Source organism: Phodopus roborovskii, unplaced genomic scaffold (assembly GCF_943737965.1).
Source record: "Phodopus roborovskii unplaced genomic scaffold, PHOROB, whole genome shotgun sequence".
Classification (NCBI taxonomy): Eukaryota; Metazoa; Chordata; class Mammalia; order Rodentia; family Cricetidae; genus Phodopus; species Phodopus roborovskii.
The window spans coordinates 2,573,795-2,592,843 of record NW_026126636.1 but is presented as its reverse complement, the minus strand read 5'-3'; the positions used below and the strand labels follow the sequence as shown (position 1 = coordinate 2,592,843).

Below are 19,049 nucleotides of genomic sequence, written 5' to 3'. Positions count from 1 at the left end.
TCCGGCTTCCACGGGCACTGAATGTAATATACAAACATACACACAGGCAAAATACCATATGCATGAGATAAGCAAATCTTTAATGTTTTTATACAGCTGGGTGTGGTGATGTAGGCCTGTAAGCCCGGCCTTCAGAAGGCTGACACAGGGGAGTCCTGAGTTGGAGGCTAGCTTGGGCTACCCAGCAAGGTTCGAGGAGGGGGGAGAGGAGACTGAGAGAGAATGAGAGCTTGGCAATGGGACAGAACCACGACGCCCTCATCACTGGTGATTTACTGGCACAGATCTCACAGATCTGTGCCCTCTAATTTGACCTTCAAGCAACACAAGGCACTGGGGATCATTGAAAAGAGCTTTATTTAGTATATAATCTCCATACAATTCAGTACAACAAATTAGAAACGCTCTTTCTAAGCTTTTCCCCAGCACGTGCCACACACCGGAAGGTCAGCCGCTGCCCCGACCTGACAGCAGACCCACAGTCACAGGCTGCCATGGCTGGAGCAGCGGTAGATGTTTGATAAGACAGACAGGATCCCAGAACACTTCATGCTCTTCCTCTAGCCCCCAGCTGAGATTTAAAACCAATGTTTCAAGTACACTTTGGCTAAAGATGAGCTGCATTTTGGGGGAATACCTTCGTATCTTTAGTGGCGCTGTTGTTATGCTCGGCTAACACACCGGAAATCAAGCGGTGGGGCGGCTGTCCTGGTTACTAGCCAGACCTCTGTCTGTCGGCCATGGCAGCAATAACTGTCTGTCTAATGGATAATGGGGGAGCTGTCACCAGTGGTGGACAGCAGCACGTTCACTCGCTGATATTCTGATGAGAAGCCAGAGGCTTTTGTTTCACGGGAGTCCTTGCCTGCGGTTCTTTCTGGCATAAATCACACCAACCCCAGGATTTGGGAAGAACGTTTTCCCGCCAGTGCTGGGAACAGAACCCAGGACCTCATGCAGCGTTAGGCAAGTTCTCCACCATGGAGCCACCTGCCCAGCTTCCAGCGAGACATTAGAAAGATGGGCGTGGCAATGAGGGTTCTAAGCCCATTCATGCCCTTCACCTTTATCCCCCTATGCTTCATAACTTTCCTGATCACATTTAACTTCTAAAGACTACTTCCCCTTCCCTTTTAACTCTGGCTCTGTGTGGGAATGGGCACGTGAGTGCGGTGCCTGCTGAGGCCTGAAGAAGGCACTGGTCCCCAGGAGCCGGAGTCACCGGCAGTTGTGAGCTGGCTAACATGGTGCTGGGAATGGAACAAGGGTCTTCTGCACAGCTCACATACACTACTGAATCATCTCCCCAGACCCAGGCGTGTCACATTTAAAAGCAATTTTCATGAGAAACCGACCTTACCAAAGTATCCCATTTACATTTTTTTTTTTTGCAAAAGTATCTGTCTGACAGTCGGTGTGTCTGTTTTTCTGCAGTGCTAGCTGGTGATCAAGCCTAGGGCTTTGAGCGAGGCCAGGCAAGCACTCTGGCAAGTGGCACCCCAGCCCTCTTGTGCTTGGGCTCTGTACTTACGGTCAGAAGCAGAAGGTGTACCCAGAGATCTGGGTTGGACTATGACTGGAGCCAGGCACGGGTTTGCAGCAGGTGGCTTCCAACAGGGCTGGAGCCCTGAGGCTCAGGGAGTCCCGAGTGGAGTTAATTAAGTTCTGTTGTACTTAGAGGTTCTTCCTGGAACTCAGCAGCGAAGCCTAGTGCTTGCTCTCTCTAGAGCCACAGCTCAATGCTATCAGCCAGAAGTAACAGTTCCCGGGCCCCAACAGCAAGGAGTGAGGGTTACAGGGTTCCAGCTTCAGCCTGCCTGGCTGGCTGGGGGCAACAGCCAAGGGTGGGCCCTCTTTCCTCCCGTGTGCTCGATGATGAGGTCACAAGCTAACGTCCTGATCAGAGCTAAAAGTATCAAACATGATTTGTCGAAAGATTTGCTCACCAAGAGTAAAAACTTGTCCTGTACACATCACAGTGTCTCGGGCAGAGCGCCTGTGTGGAGACTGGGTTTGGCACTTCTCAGTGTTTAGGAAAACGGGCTGGCAGCAATGGCGCTGTGGAGAAAGTGTGACTGTCACCACGGTAAGGGTGTGCATCCAAGTTAAGTCCATGGCTCTTGGATACCAAGATGCCAAACACTGACTGTGAAACACATTCAGGAATGTTTAAAACAAATGCAAACTCAGCCACTAAGCAACAGTGGCGGGGTCTTGATACATTGTGCCTTACCCGTCCATGCTTTCCCTTACAAGTAAGGCACTGGCCCAGAATGTTCTACCACCAGCTCTGGCAGCTGTGTCAGGCATGCGACATTGCTGGCTACATTAAAGTTTTGGCATTGATGAACATGTTTTCTTGCTGCTTACCCCAAATTGCAGTGGTCTCCAACCTTATTAAGGGGTCCAGAAAAGGCAGGGTTCCAAAGTTCCAGTGGCCCAATTTAAAAACCTAGCTGTTGATGTCTAATTTAAATGAGTTTTGCATAAAAACCCTGAGCCTGATGAGACAATGAAGTGCCGTTTTGAAAGCTACTTAAATCGTAACCGAACAGCAAATCACGGGAGCACGTGCTGCTCTCCGACCCGATGCTCAAGGGGATTTATTGCACTAACACGTGAGGAGAAACATTTAAATCACTTCCAAATGGCAAGAGAAGGAGAGAAAGTTAATTTCATTAGCTATCTTGATTTAATTAAGTGGACAATATGCCTGTATCAGCAGCTTTTACATGCCCCCACCATTAGAAATGAATTACAAAAGCAATTATCAAAAAAGCTCTGAGCAGGTATACTACCCCTCTCTGCTGTTTACAGTAAAGCGCAGCTGGGAGGCACTTGGTCACCTCTTAGGGAGGAAAGTGGCATCTCTGGTGCCGAGAGGGAAGACTGGAGACCACAGGTCAAAGGGTATGAAAACACCACACTCAATTTCAGGGGTCAAGATACAGCATCTAAAAAACCCACCATACCTTGCGAGTTTCTAGGGTATGAAAAAATACAAAGGCTAAAAACACAAAAAGTTTACAAAGTTTTGCAAACCCAGTACATTGAAATGAGTAAGAAATGAAGCAAAACTACTATTTTACTTGCAAGAGAGACTAAATAGCACAAATGGGTTTTAAAATGAGCCTGTAACAGTAGCACAGGCTACCTGGCTACATGCACTTCTGCCCCTCTAAGACCTCTAGAATGGCACCTGTGGCTTTGTTGCTTTGAGACAGGGTCTCTCTACAGAGCCCAGGCTGGCCCAGAACTCACTGTATAGACCAGGCTGGCCTTGAACTCTCAAGAGATCCGCCTGCTCCTGCTTCGAGTGCTGGGATTAAATGAGTGTGCCATCACACTTAGCCCAGGAGCACCCTGACTGCTGTGTCCAGAATTAAAACACATACATGCTCTCAGTCTATCCCACACATGTGACATTTTGAAGACCTAACATGATGTGTTTCTTCACACGTGAAATCATGGTAAATTGGGAAGTGTTATAAAATTTTAACGAGACGGGACAATAAGCTTTTAAAAAGCCACCGGTTGGTCTCAGTGGTGAAGATTTATCAATAACTGAGCCGTGCAGCCTGTCAACTACACTCATTCATAACTGGCTCGGGTTCACTGAAAATCACCAGTATTTCAGATCTTAAATGGGCCATCATTTTCCAGGCCACCAGTGGGCCACACATGATTCCTTTGGTGGCAAAATCTCCAACCAGCCTTGGGCAGGTAAACAGACTAAAGGACACTCATGGAAAAGACAGACAGGATGGAAAAGGGTTTGGATGAAGGCAGGGCTGTCTGCAGCTGTTCCACTCTTAGCATTGACGCCCTGCTCCTGACTCACAGACACCGTCTCAGTCGGCTGTAGATGCACTGTGGTTTAAGAATGAACAGTTACTTGTTTCTGGACAGTTTGTAGACATGGAATGTCTTATTCTGGAAAACTCTAGTGAAGTGAGCTGCGTAGGAAGGTGGGTTCCTCTTAATCTCCTCACAGAAGCGAGGGTGGTCTGCAGGTCTCAAGTCGGGGTCACTCTCTCCTGGCCCATCCATCTCCTGAAACCAAAATAAACCCCAAAACAACTTGAGTGATGGTGGTAAGGCCTTATCCATCCATCCATCCATCCATCCATCCACCCCCCCATCCATCCATCTATGCATTCATCCACCCATCCATCCATCCATCCACCCACCCACCCACCCACCCACCCACCCACCCATCCATCCATCCACCCCCCCATCCATCCATCTATGCATTCATCCACCCATCCATCCACCCACCCACCCACCCACCCACCCACCCATCCATCCATCCATCCATCCATCCACCCACCCACCCATCCATCCATCCATCCATCCATCCATCCACCCCCCCATCCATCCATCTATGCATTCATCCACCCATCCATCCACCCATCCATCCATCCATCCATCCAACCATCCACCCACCTGCCTATGCATCTACCCATCCATGCTGGCTTTTGTTTACTGCTTTGCTTAATTTTGAAACAGGTTCTCTCTTTGTAGCCCTAGGTAGCCTGGAACTCCAGATACACCTGCCTCTGCCCTCTGAGTGCTGGGATTAAAGACATGTACCACTGCATCCAGCCTATATCCTGGGGCGGGGGGAGCCAGGCTGGCTTACAAGTCTTAATCCTCTTGCTCTAGCTTCATGAAAGCTGGTACTGAAAGCATCCGTCACCATACCCACTGGAAAGAAATAGTCACATTTATAAAGGCAGTAAGAATCAGGGTAGGTGCTGGGCTTTCTGGGTGAAAATGGTCAGTAAAGGGTGTTTGAATGTCAACCCTACTCAGAGACCAGATGGCCCACCTCACTCTCCTCTACCCAAAGAGCGAAGCACGGCTAGAAAGAATTCCGTGTCACGAGATGTGTCACCACTAATGGCGGAGCAGAAGCAGAACTCAGATCTCCCTGTGTCCTGCCTGGTTAGTCTTTCGTCAATGTGACAAGACCAGAGTCATCTGTGACAACAGAACGTTAAGTGAAGGACAGCCTCCATCAGGTTTGCTGCAATCAAGTCTATGGTGTCTTCTGCTGATGGACGTGGGAGGGACCAGTCTACTGTGGGTGTCCTCAGTGCCACCCCTCACCTGGTGGCCCCGGGTTCTACATGAAAGTAGGCTGAGTAAGCCAGGAGGAGCAAGCCGGTAAGCAGTGTACCTCCATAGCCTCCGCTTCAGGTCCTACCCTGACTTCCCTTCATGAAGGACTGTAAGCCGTAAGATGAAATAAATCCATCCCCTTTGTCTTAGTTAGGGTTTTATTGCCGTGAAGAGACACCATGACCATGGCAACTCTTATAAAGGACATATTTAATTGTGGTGGCTCCCTTACAGTTTCAGAGGTTCAGTTCGTTACCATCATGGAGGATAGCATGGCAGCTGTGGTGCTGGCTACATCTTGATCAGGAAGTGGTCTCAGTGTCACACTGAGGGAAGCTTGAGCAACAGAGACCTCAAAGCCCACCCCCACAGTGCCACACTTCCTCCAACAAGACCACACCTCCTAATAGTGCCACTTCCTCTGGGGGCCGGTTTTTTTTTTTTTTTTTTCTTTTTTTCAAGCTACCACAGCCTCTCCAGGTTGCTTTACTCATGGTATTTGTCACAGCACCGAAAAGCTAACTGGGCCACCCTGTTCCTAGAAGCACACTATCCTTTCCCATCCACAAAAGTTAAACACAGAGAACTCTAACAACAGGGGAAAATTCCCCAACTCAGACGCAGAGTGAGGAACAGCTACCCACAGGCTCACACACTCACAGGTGTGTGTTCCGCTCAGCCTCCAAATTCAAGGTAGTTACTGCTTATATTACTTTCACTGGGCAAAATTCTGAATTTCTAATTCTCGCCTTCAGGCTGTTTTCAGATATAGGCTAGTTACCCCACACCATTAGTCACACCGCATCCCAAAAGGACAAAGACCATGTTTACAGTGACCTGGCTCAGCTCCAAGGGAATCTCCCTTTCTCTGAGGGAGACACAGCTTGCTCTTCTGTGGAGGGCAAGTTTAGCTACCCTGAGGCTGTGTGTGGGTGGAGGACAAGAGGGAGCAGGATGTGTGGGCCACAGGGCTTGGGAAAAAGGGGTGACCCACTGCCTGACACTTAAAGATGTGCCAAGGGGATGTTTTGGAGCAGTGTGTTTACTGGCAGATGTGCTGCATAGAGCAGAAAAATACTCTTTACAAATAAAACGTAGGCAGTGCTGAATCAGGCAAAACAGCCAAAGGCGAGAGGTGCCCTTCCTGAGTCAAACTGCAGGCCGGGCCTCCCTGTCCCCTGGCCCAGTGCCTGCTGTCAGTCACTAAGGAGCAGGGCTTCTACCGATGGACGATGGACGTCTGACTCATACGGTCACTAGCACATATGGTCTAAAGCGACCTACATCACGCTGGATTTCCACCCTCCCTGACAGCTCCCAGAGGTGAAGACGCAGCATGCTCACGTGTCCGTTAGCGACATCCAGCAGGTCGCGCAGCCGGCAGCCCCTCTGGTGCCTGCGTTCATAGCAGATGCTGTCTTCTAGGATGACAAAGTCGGTGCCGAAGGACCTCAGGAGCGAGTGCACTTCCTCTGGGGACCTCTTGGCGTATATCTGATAGACCTTCAAAACGGGGTAAAAACGGAAAAGGGCACACAGCCTGGGAGTCAATAGAGGAAGGGAGGGAGCATCCATCCCCAGGGGGCGGGGTGAAGACCTGGCACTCAAATCCCCTTGCTGTCCAGGCCACTCTTGTCCTGTCATCACAGTCTGGCGTAGGAGCATAGGGAATTTCCACATTGATATTGTAATTATTTAACAGGAGGAGGGAACAGGAGTCGCACTGAGCATATCTAGTATGGATGCCAAGAAGAGCTGGACTCAGAGTGAATCATTTTAGGTTTTTAAATATCTTTATCAGGCGATAACTCTAAGAATGAGTAAACATGACCCGGTCAACAACACAAGCAGGCTGGTGGTACTGTTTGGGCACATGTGTGTCTAAGGGGGAGACCTGGCTTCCCACCACAGCAAGCGGGAAAAGGGCTGCTGACCTTGGTTGGAGTACCACAGGCTTCAGTGGGGTCGGATGCTCTCTTCGGACCTCTGTGGGCACTGCACTCAAGGGCACACCCACACCCACACCCCCACGCACACCCCCGCACATACCCACCCACCCACCCACACACCCACACACCCGCACACACCCACACCCCGCACATACCCCCACACACACCCACCCCCCCACCCCCACCCCCACCTCCACACACACCCACCCCCACCCACACACCCACGCACACGCTATTTGCCTCCTGGGAAGGCAGTCGGTAGCTAGGATATAGGGATGGTATGAATATGTTTTGGACCATTCCCTTCTATATGTTCTGAACTTTGAACTACGTGGCTGTATTGCCTATTTAAACAAACAGCAACAACAAGCACACACACGAATGCACGCGTGTGCACACACACACACACACACACACACACACACACACACACGAATGCACACACCAGAAATGGCCCACAGATAACCAGTATGCCTCCACTTCCTTCCTTCCGAAATCACAAGCTCCAGGGGCTTTGGCCTGAACGCTGCCTCCCTCACACCCCAGGGGGTTTATCCCATCTGTCCTTTCCCTACCTAAGAGGGGCATGTGCTGTACCCACCCTACAAGGCAGAGCGGAAGACGCCGGCCCAGGCCCTTACGCTCTGGCTGGAGGTGTGTAGCATACAGCCCCTCATCATGACACAGGGAGGCAGGACTGGGAGGGGAAAGTGAGCACAGGCAAAGTCGGGCCTCACCGCTTGGGTCCGCTCTCTCAGGCTTTTGTCTTCATAGTGTGGGTGGTTGGTTAGGGTCCGGCCCGTGCACAGCTTGACTCCAGCCAGCAACTGCATGCTCCCAGCGAACACTGCCTTTCTTGGTGTGTTAGAGCTAGAAGGGTTCAGAGTGTGGATTAACCCCAACACTAACATTTCCAAGAAGACAACATCTCCCGACTCAGAACCAGCCAGCTCCGAAGGGGAGTATGAAGATTGGGGGCGGGGGTCACATGAATGACTCAAACCTGTTCATGTTGACATTTTTAGGACATGTAGCCCAGGCTTGCCTAGGGCTCAGGAACTTCTCACCTCACCTTTAGCCCACTTCCTATCTGTTTTCTGCTCACTAGAACAAGGGCTGAGGAGCGTCTTACTCTCCACTTTGAAGGGTTGGCTTTTGTGATGGTCGGACTGTGTTTAGGAGGCAGGAGCTAGCTCCTGAGCCCACAGTCTGTAGGATGCTCTTCTACCACTGCCCAGAGAGGTGAAGTCCAACACAAGATCTCACAGGCTGCAGCTGAGAGTAAAGTAAGACATGAGAGGTGTCTGGAGAGATGGCTCAGTGGTTAAGGACACGGACTGCTTTTGCAGGGGACTCAGGTTCAATTCCCAGCACCTGCTCAGTGCTTCACAACTGCCAGCAACTCCCATTCCAGGGGACAGGGTTCCATTTTCAGGCCTCAAGCCATGCATACATATGATGCATATACATGCATCACAATGCATATGTATGTGTGTGTATGTGTATATATGTATGTATATGTATTTGCATATATTTATCTGTGCATACATATATACTTACATATACATACTCATATATACTTGCAGAAACATACACAAAAAGGTAATAAAATAACATAAGCAAGAAGTCAGAGAAACACAATTGATTGTGACTCAGTTCCATGTGGTTGGAAAATCAAAATGAAACACAGAGAATCCAGTATTTACTGCAGATGACATCTGAAGAAAAAAGCCCGCAACCATAAATGCAGAGTTGGGAAGCCGCCTCTAAGCAGTAGATCCCCGTCTCAGAGAGGGTTATTCAACATGGGAATAGCCTTCACCCTTAACCCTGATAAAGAAAACAATTCGCAAAGCCAAAGCTTAAATAGTATGGGGTACCCTAAGGCTACCCCATGAACTTGTTTTCCAGTGTAATGTGGCGTACCCTAAGACTACCCCACAAACTTGTTTTCTGATGACTCTTTGTTTCCTCGAAGGCTGTGAGGAGCCATGACAGGGAACGTAGGAAGACACCACATGGAAGGTCCTTCCCTTCCCTCAGCCCAGGAGGGAAAGGATCTGTTTTCTTCTCATTTTAAATTTTGACAGTGAGTCTTGCTCATAGCCCAGGCTAGCCTTTAAATCACAACTCTCTTGTCTCAGCTTCTTGGGTGATGTGATCATAGATGTGTCTGGCAAAATAAAAGCCTGTAGCTGACTTAACTCAGTCCTTCTGGGGAAAGCTGGGAGCTGCAACCCTCCAGCCTCTGCCCCAAAGGAGGATGTTTTCACGAGGAACATCCCAAGACATCTTTGAGTTAAGAAACAGGAGGGCTGCATTCTGGAGGCAGAGGCAGTCAGGGATCTCTATGAGTTCAAGGCCAGCCTTGTCTACAAAGTGAGTTCTAGAACAGCTAGGGCTGCTACACAGAGAAAGTCTGTCTCAAAAAACTAGGAAGGAAGGAAGGAAGGAAGGAAGGAAAGAAGGAAGGAAGGCAGGAAGGAAGGAAGGCAGGAAGGAAGGAAAGCAGGTAGGCAGGAAGGAAGGAAGGCAGGAAGGAAGGAAAGCAGGTAGGCAGGAAGGAAGGAAGAGGGTTGTTGGCGTAACTGTGCACACACCCTTAACCCCAGCACTCTGAGACAGGCAGAGGCAGGTGGATCTCTGGGAGTTCCAGGCCAGCAAGCAGAGTGCTGCACAGAAAATCCCTGTCTCAAAAACAGAACAGAAGACTAAGAAGAAAAGAGACAGGGGGCTGTTGATCTGTGCTAAGCCATGGAGGTAATCCTGAAGACTATCTGAAACTTAAAAAGAAAGCCAGAGCGGGTGGCTTCAGTCTTCCGGAAGCAAGGCCCGCAACCTGCTCTGCTGCCGCACAGCTCTGAGACGCCTCCTCACATTCCTATCTTTATTTCAATTTAACACTAGGAATACAGCCTGAACGCAGGCCAATAAAGGCCTGTGGCTGTCTGGGGGCAAGACACGCTATGCTTCGAGTGATGACAGTTACAAATAAATTACATTTAGAAAATCCGAGGTTCCTTTCTAACCATGACATTCGTAGACTGTTGCATTCCAATAAGGCCTCTCGGGTGAGGGGCGAAGACGGGATGGAATTACAATGAGGGGCGGGGGAAATGACAGACACCCATCTGCACCCGCCCTCGGCCTCACTGAAGTCTAACCCTTCAGCATGAGCTTGGCTGGCCTGGCGGGGCTGCCAGCATTCTAAGCAGACCCAGGGATGCGGACCAGAGAGATACTTGCTCTGTCCCCCAGATCCGAGATTTACAGGGAAGTTTGACAGTGGTCCCACCCCAGCAGAGGAACGGGAGGCAAGGGAGGGCTTAAATAAAGGCCTGTGGAGGTAGAGAACTTGGGGAATTCAGCTTACTGAAATTAAAGCTCACTTAACTCTTGTCCTGGGCCTTGCCTGTCTTCCAAACTCCATTTAGAGTCTAAATTTTAGTTATACTGTGAATTTTAGACTGTACCAAAGTTGCTAAAGGGAACAGATATAATGAAGGCGGAGCCATTATTTCCCGGCCAGTCTTCACTCCCCCTGGATCCTCTCAATGTGATGAGCCATCCACCCCCCCTGCCGTCAGTCTACACTAACATATGGACTTAGACTACACGGGAAGGGCTGCTTCCTTCCATGTCAGGTAGAGCAGGAGACACAGGTAGCTCCCATTTCATTCAGTCTTGAAGTGCCAACCTGCAACAGGTTAATTACCACCGGACTAACGGGCTAATGAAACACTTCAAATAATTTACAGGATTATGCAGATAGGAGAAATGGTTTTGGGGTGGGGTGCTGGAGTGGTTATGAGCCCTGGCTGCTTTTCCAGAGGACCCTGGTTCAATTCCCAACACCCACATGGGAATGCGCACGTCTGTAGCTACAGTTCTGGAGATCTGACGTCCCTTTCTGGACTCTGCCCACACATGGTGCACATACATAGAATATTGGCAGGCAAACACACACACATTTAATGGATAAGCGGCTCACCAGCACTTAAAGTCTGACCTATACAGCGTCATCTTTAAAACACACACACCTCTTTCTCCTTTGATTAAAAGCAAGGCAATTCAGCGTGTGCTTTTCAGTTGTGTTGAGAACATGCTACACATGGGAAGCTTCTTGATTGCAGAGAGACTACGTCTAGTAACAGTCTCCTGAACGCAAGTCATTAAAGTGCCATCTTTCAAAATAACCCCATCTACAGATCCCTCTTAATTGCACAATAAAATTTCCAGGCAGCAAAAATGTTGCCTTCCAGGATAGACAGGCACAAGGCACGGCCTGGCTGGGCAGCTGTCACTGTCACCCTTGCTGGAGTAAACATGCTTTTCAGTAACACAAAGTCTGTAGTGGCACCGCCTGGCTTTTGCTGAAAGAGACACAAAAAGGCAGAATGGCCCAGGGATCTAATCTCTGTGCCCAGTGTCAGCGAGGAGGACACTCTTGGAAGCTGCTCGGAGGTAAGGCACACTGCACCTGAGCACATGGGCAGGCTCAGAGCAGAGAGACAGAGGCAACCCCAGCTCTCACACGGGCACTGGGAGGTAGCTGGGGCTACACACCCGGGGACCTGATCTCCACAAAAGGTCCTTGCAGGCTAACATGCCTTTATATAAAATGGAGTTGTGGCCCAAGGCTAGGGCTACAGAGCAAGGCCCCGCCTGGGAAAAGGAAGGAGGAGGAGAGGAAAGAAATAAAAGGTCTCATACATCCCAAGATGACCGTCAACTTACTGTGCTGCTCAGAGTGATCTTGAGCACACAGCATTCCTGGCTCCGCCTCCAAGTACTGGGAATATAGGGAAGTGCTGGGATTACAGGCCTGGCACTCCTGGGTTATAAATTTACACGTCTGTTCCATCAGGAAAGTCAAATCCCAGACACCTCCCGCCTGCACTCGTGACGGTCTGGACTGTGAGGCTGAGTGAAGTGAGGACATGGGGACTGCAGGGCGGTGGTGGCGCACACCTTTAGTCCCAGCACTCGGGAGGCGGACGCAGGCGGAGCTCTGTGGGAGCTCTGTGAGTTTGAGGCCAGCCTGGGCTACAGAGCGAGTTCCAGGACAGCCAGGGCCACACAGAGAGACCCTGTCTCAGAAAAACCAATGAATGAATGAACACACAGACGGCAGGGCCGGCAGGTAGACCCATCTGCTTCAATGAAAGGCAGTGTCATGGACAGTCACCCGTGTTCACATGTGTACCCTGGTGTCCCGTGTGCACAGCTGGGACCCACAGAGAAGCTACTGAACTGTACCAATAAGCACGCAGCTTCAGGTGTGAGAGCTTTATAATGTAAAGGCTTCCAATGCGCTCACAGGACTCCAGCCCTTCGGCCCCTTCACGAGTCCTGTGGTGAGGCTCTCTCTCCTAGGAAAACACAGCTGGGCTCCTTTAAGAGGGACAGACACTAACTCCCACCAAGGCGATGCCATCTTCCTCTATGTCCTCATCAGTCAACCCACGGGTGTCTGGAAGGCCAGACACCCACGGCCCTGGAGTTCAGCAGTGAACCCTGGGGCAGGTGTGTGGCTCCCACAGAGCAGAGCCAGAGGGGTGGGGGTGTGGTGACAGATTGATGGCTAAGCCTCCTCTCCACACTCTAATAGAATCTTCGTACACTAGCATGGAAGACCGCTGGCTGGCTAGCCATCTTGAACCCGAGCGTCCCCTCTTGCTCTAGAAGACGCCATCACAGCTGTGCTGACAAAGGACAGTCGGGGTGGTAAGCACGCAGGTGACCACACTGTGTCCAGTCTTCTCTCCTGGCAGCAGACACACAGCCTGTGACCAGTCTCCTCAGGGAAACCAAAGCCAACAGGAGGATAAGAGCAGGTTAAAGGGACATCAAAGCAGCATGTGGTAGCATAGGCTCCCGGGGAGGCTGAGGCAGGAGGCGCAAGCTACAGAGTGAGTTCAAGGCCAGCCTGGGCAACTTTAGGAGACCCCCCCACCTCAAAAGATAAAGCAAAAAGAGGTCTGGGGACGGCACCCAGTCGTAGAATGATGCTTGCCTAGCAGAACGAAGTCCTAGGTTCAACCTGCAGTACTAAGAAAATAAGAATATTAAATGTACTCCCTTGCAGGGAGAATCGAAGCCTGCCGACCACAGCTGATTTGAATGTTGATTTAAACAAACATATTTTGTGTCTAAATAGACCCTACTTTGGCATACATTCATCATCACTTAAGCTTAATTTACAAACATGCCAAGCAGCTATTTTTTTTTTTTTACAAAAAAAAAAAAAAAAAATCATTTCAATTTGAGGAATTTTCAGAGAAAACAGGCAAGATTACATGACAATGGCACTAATATTTTTAGACAATATGAAATTTTCAGTTGTTGAGAATGAGGAAAGGAGAAAGCCAACCAGCTAACAAGTCAAAAGAGTACGCCAGTAAAGACGCTGTTAGCTAACGGGGCTCAAAGATGCCAAGGCCAGCACCCAGCAGGGAAGAGCAGCCTGGTGCTGCCTTCTTTACACCCGGAATACACCTACCTCACCCATACTTCTGCAGAACCAGAAATACTGCCTTAGATATACATTTCTGAGGGGAAAACTCGAAAATAATGATAGTCAGAGAAGCCTGGGTTCCACTGCCATCGTCTGGACATAATTAGCCAAGGAACTCAGGCGGAGATGCTAAGGATAGCCCAGGGAGAGGAGAGCCACCACCTACAAGATGCAGCCCATGGTGCCACTTTCAACAGGGTCGTGCTAGAAATACAGAGGACCCGTGCTGGAGAAGGGGCTCAGTGGCTAAGAGGACAGGAGCTCAATTCCCAGCATCCATGCTGGGTGGCTCACAATGTCCTACAACCTCAGCTCTAGGGGACCCAACACCCTTTTACAGATTCTGAGGCATCCCACACCAGCACACATCCCCAAATGCACATAATAAAGGTAAAATAAATCCTTAAAAAAATACAGAGGCGCTGGTTAGGAGCACTGGCTGCTCTTCCAGAGGAACCAAGTTCAATTCCCAGCACCCATGTGGCAGCCCACAACTGTCTGTAACTCCAGGTCCAGGGGATCTGACCCCCTCACACCAATGCATATGCAATACATTTTTAAAAGATATGCAGACAGGGAGGACCAGCCTTGCTTTCATATGCACAAGTTATAAATATCTAATTGATTAGTTAGCACAAAAGTAACTAGCTTTTCTTTAGATGTGTATTTATATTTACAATAAATACTGAAACAATTGTTTACTTCCATATTACCCATCATGACTTAAGGTTAATAAATAAGGACCAAGTGTCATTTCCCCTGATCCGGAAACTGTCAAAAATTACCCTCCTGTCCAGTCTAACGAGCAGTTTGACACTGAGACCATAGCCACACAGACATTTAGACTAAGTCTCTATAGAAGCCATGCACGGTGCTCAGGGGACCTAAGCAGCAAGCAGTTGCCATCTCTTAACTTGGTGCAGTACTAACTGGTACTGGCCAGTAAGCACTAGTTGTGGCAGGTACCCACGAGGCTGCTGCTAAAATCCTAAGCGATGGACACAGTGGATGAGGCCTTCAGGACTCGCCTGTGTACAGACAGGCGAGTCCTGCTCTTAAAGCAGGACAGCTGGCTCCACAGAGTATAGGCATGTCGCTTAGGTATCAAAGTGTGTCTTTGCTAGTGAGAGTCAGGGTTCCTGAACAGAATTGGTAAACGCGTTAGCTTCATACTGAGACTGGAGGATGAGCTCAAGCAACCAAGTTCAGGCAAAAGAGGAAAAAGAAGAAGAAGAAGAAAAAAGATCCCTCTGTGAGTTCAAGGCCAGCCTGGACTACAGAGTGAGTTCCAGGACAGCTAGGACTACACACAAAAACCCTGTCTGGGCCAGGGACTTGGGGGTGTGTAGTACTTTATTTGTTTAATTAATTAATTAGTTTTTAAAATTTGAAACAGGATCTCTTTATGTAGCCCGGGCTGTTCTGGAACTCTCTATGTAGACCAGGCTGGCCTCAAACTCAAGAGATCTGTCTACCTCTGCCTCCCTAGTGCTGTGATTAAAGGTGTGAGCCACTATGCCTGGCTAAGGAAAATGTTTTAAGTAAGATGAAATAAAATTTTCTCTGAACTAAGAACTTGAGCAGTGTGAAGTTCCGTGAAGCCTGCAGTGACTGGTAATTTAAAACTTTCAAGGAAAGGACACTTTCATGTGTGTGTTAGTGTTCACAGCAAGTCTGAACAGGATTCAGATGAGAACAATAAAGATCAGCAAAGAGTAGACACTAAATTTTAACATGTTAAATAGAATTCTATAAAAGGTGTTGTGTTTGTTTTTAAACATGGGTGTGTACATCATACATCAGTGTGGGGTATGCATGTGAATGAACTGCTTGGGAGAGTAGAGGGGGAGTCAGAGGCCCTGACATGTGTGTGCGTGTGTGTGTGTGTGCATGTGCATGTGTGTGTATGTGCGTGTGTGTGTCTACGTGTGTGTATGAGTGTGTTTATATATGTGTGTGAGTGTGTGTATGTATGTTATGTGTGTGTCTATGTGTGTGTATGTGTTTATGTATGTATGTGTCTGTGTATATATGTGTGTGTCTGTATGTGTGTCTGTGTATGTGTGTCTGTGTATGTATGTATGTGTGTGTGTCTGCATCTGTGTGTGTGTGTGTGTATGTGTGTGTGTATGTGTGTGTGTATGTATGTGTGTGTGTATATGTGTGTGTGTGTGTGTGTGTGTGTGTGTGTACATCTATGTGCAGAGGCCGGGGTGGAGTCAGAGGCCCTGCAGCTAGACTCCCAGGTGGCTGTTAACCACCAGGTATGGGTGCTGGGACTTCTTGGGTCTTTTACAAGAACAGTGCATGCTCTCAAGTGCTAAGCCTCATGGGTAAATAAAATCCCACTGTCCCTTCTGCTGGTGTTGAAGTTTATATTCTGATCCTGTTTTCCACTTCAAATGAGAATTTCCTTTCCTTCAGGGGATGTAACTGCAGAGAATACTTTTGTTGTTTACAGACAGGGTCTCACTATGTGGCCTGGGTTGGCCTTGAACTCATGGCTCTGCCTCTGCCTTAGTGCTGGGGTCGCTAGTAAGAGTGTCTACCAAATTCAGAGTATTAAAGAAAAGTTTGATTTAAAAAAAAAAAAAAAAAGATGACGTTTCTTCACAATTAGAAGATAAACTCTCTCCCCCAAACAACTGAAATATACAGCTGACTCAAGAAAGGCATTCAAAGTTTTAAACTTGAATAGTTCCTCTTACCTAATCCAGTTCATCAGTTCCACTGTATCTGGGTCATAGAATTCTTTTAACTCGGAGAGCTCATCCATCATTCCTGGCCAGGACTGAAATTAAAAATAAAAGGAGCTGTGTAACAGTCAGCAAGAAGAGGTAACACAGGAAGAGAAACTGTATCATGTACTCAGGAGCCAAGCACAACTAAGCCAAACTAACCAAACCTGGTACCTCTGAGAATTCCCCATTCATTCCTGCTAAGCTGAGCAGGGTCAGATGCTCTGTTAGGGTTTACATATGGACTGTCATGTTGCTTAAAGGGGGGGGGGCACTGTTGGGCCTAGAGAGAGAGCTCTGTGACTAAGAGCATTTGTGGCTCTTTCAGGGGGGACCTGCACCCACATGGTAGCTCACAGCCTACTGTAACTCAAGTTCCACATGATCTGCTGCCCTCTCCTGGCCTCTGTGGGTGTTTGTGCACGTGGGGCACAGGCATACACATAGGCACCCCCCACCTTCAAACAACACACACTCTACAGGCTTCCAATACAGAAAACACCCTGTCCTCACCATAACCCACACGACAGGCGCAGCAGGGAGCATCACCAGCAGATTTGTCTCTTGGCATGGACACGGCGGCTCGGGGAGATGGCTTAGAAGTAGCAGAGCTGTGCCCCAGAGCCTGCTTCTAAACTCAGTCCCCTGGCCATCACAGTGCTATGACACCGTTCTACGGCTAGAGTTCTGGGCAAGTGGTTTGATGGATGTTAATAGAAATACTGGCACAATGGGAAACAATAGCTGGAAACCAGACCCTCCAGGAGAATCTAATATACTTGACTTTGTTATTTATGCCAGGGTCAACTCATGTCACTTAAGGTTACACAGGCGTGATGTAAAAAGAACATTTCTATCCATCACTTCTCTAACATAAGGTCTAGTTCATTAATCAATTAAATCTTAATTATCTCCAATAGATGGTGACCAAGCACTTCCCCTATTAATTTTATTTGTTGTTTTGAGACAGTCTTACTATGTAGCTCAGGCTAGCCTCAAACTCCTGACTCACTCTACTAAGTACTTTGGAGATTAAGTATGTTGTCCCTGTTACTTGACAATAAACAAAATACCAACATTTTAGCCAGTACAATGCTATAATTTTGGAATATGTGTGAATTCAATGGGTATTGGATATTTCTTTTTAACTTTAAAGTTGCTGATATGGAAATAATGTTAAAATCTGGTGCATTCTGAGGGAAACCCCATAAATAATATGCAAATAAAACTAAATGTCACCTTTAACAGAATGAAATAGATTAGTTGGGATTTCACCAATCCAATAAGATAATGAAGAACATAGTAAATGTTTTTAATCTCTGGCTTTGCAGAGCCTACCACATGCTTTTCTCTTTGAATGGGATTATCGTAGAGGAAAGAACTCAACGCACATCATAACTGTCAGTGAAACTCAAACCAGGCTTTGAATAAATACACCACTGACAGAAGAATCTTACTAGTTGGCACAGATGGAAAACCGTCCTAGTGTCAGGGAAAAACTCCCAATGTCTATATTGTTCATGTTCTCTCTGAATTCATACTTCACTTTTTTTCCCCCCTCAAGACAAGGTTTCTCCACATAGTCTAACTGTCCTGGAACTCTTCTCTCTGTAGACTAGGCTGGCCTCAAACTCACAGAGACCCACTTGCCTCTGCTGGGATTAAAGGCATGCACCCCAGCTACAATTCTTTTTCAAACGTCAGAGCCTTGCTCACTAGTAGCCCTGGCTGTCCTGGAACTCGATATGTAGACTGGCAACTGAACAGAGTTCCAATGCCTTGGTCTCCCCAATGCTGGGATTGAAGTCATGTGCCACCATGCCCGGCTTTACTTTGCAAGTTTGGGATAAAGTATCTAAAGTACTTTGTACAGAGTGAGGAGAGGCATCAGGCTAGCTATCCAAGGCCCGAGCATCAGTCTTGAGAAATTCATCAGAGTCCCGGTTCTCTCACCCCAGGACCAGGACCACTGCTGGCTGCTGCTGGCAGTGGTGGCTTTCCCAGTCCCACTGGTCCCCTACAGCAGTGGTTCGTGGAGATGAGGGGACTCTGCTCCCACCAGGTGGAGCCTGGTATAGGAATGTACAGGGAAGTGACTGGCTGTTACAGGGGAGGAGCCATCAGCATCAAGGACATAGAAGGTAGGCATTTTGCTACCCCATCCTTGGTGTAGGTCAGCTCCCGGGACATGGTTAGCGGGGACAAAGTCCTAGAAGACAGAGAAGCACAGCATCAGGCCTCCCAAACCTGATGCCATCCGCATCATCACACCGCTGGGCATCTACTTCTGCTTAGGAGGTCCCAAGTGTAACCCACATCTTGCCTTTCCTAGTTCACTGACACTGATGCTTCTGCCTGCCTGGGGACCATGTTTAAGAACCAAAGCTCTAGACCATGCGTTATTTATCCTCTAAACTCTTCCTTAATCTTATCACCACCAAGTCCTTAAACAGCTTAAAAAAATTCATCAAACTTCAGCAAGTAGTGGAGAATTCAACGCACACACACACAAGCATACCCACAAACACATATGCACACATACACATGTAGATACATATACACATGCATACAGGCAGGCGCACACACACAAACATCTATGTACACATGCATGTCCATATGCACACACACGCGCGCGCACACACACATTCACACAGTTCCTAGTCCCATACTGTACTGCTCCCACAGCTACAGTGGTGACAACAGAATAATGCTGAGATTGTG

General features: G+C 48.4%; 1 protein-coding gene across 1 annotated transcript in view; it reads right to left on the bottom strand.

Moving 5' to 3' along the window:
* Positions 1 to 340: 340 nt before the first annotated feature.
* The window catches only part of Dpy19l3 (dpy-19 like C-mannosyltransferase 3), a 70,446-nt gene continuing 51,737 nt past the window's right edge, over positions 341 to 19,049 (bottom strand). The window contains exons 16-19 of the mRNA XM_051206960.1: positions 16,299 to 16,381; positions 7,811 to 7,943; positions 6,469 to 6,627; positions 341 to 4,053 (exon numbers count right to left, since the gene is read on the bottom strand). Coding sequence (XP_051062917.1) covers positions 3,892 to 4,053; positions 6,469 to 6,627; positions 7,811 to 7,943; positions 16,299 to 16,381 — 537 coding nt within the window. The 3' untranslated portion in view covers positions 341 to 3,891. The remainder of the gene's footprint in view (positions 4,054 to 6,468; positions 6,628 to 7,810; positions 7,944 to 16,298; positions 16,382 to 19,049) is intronic.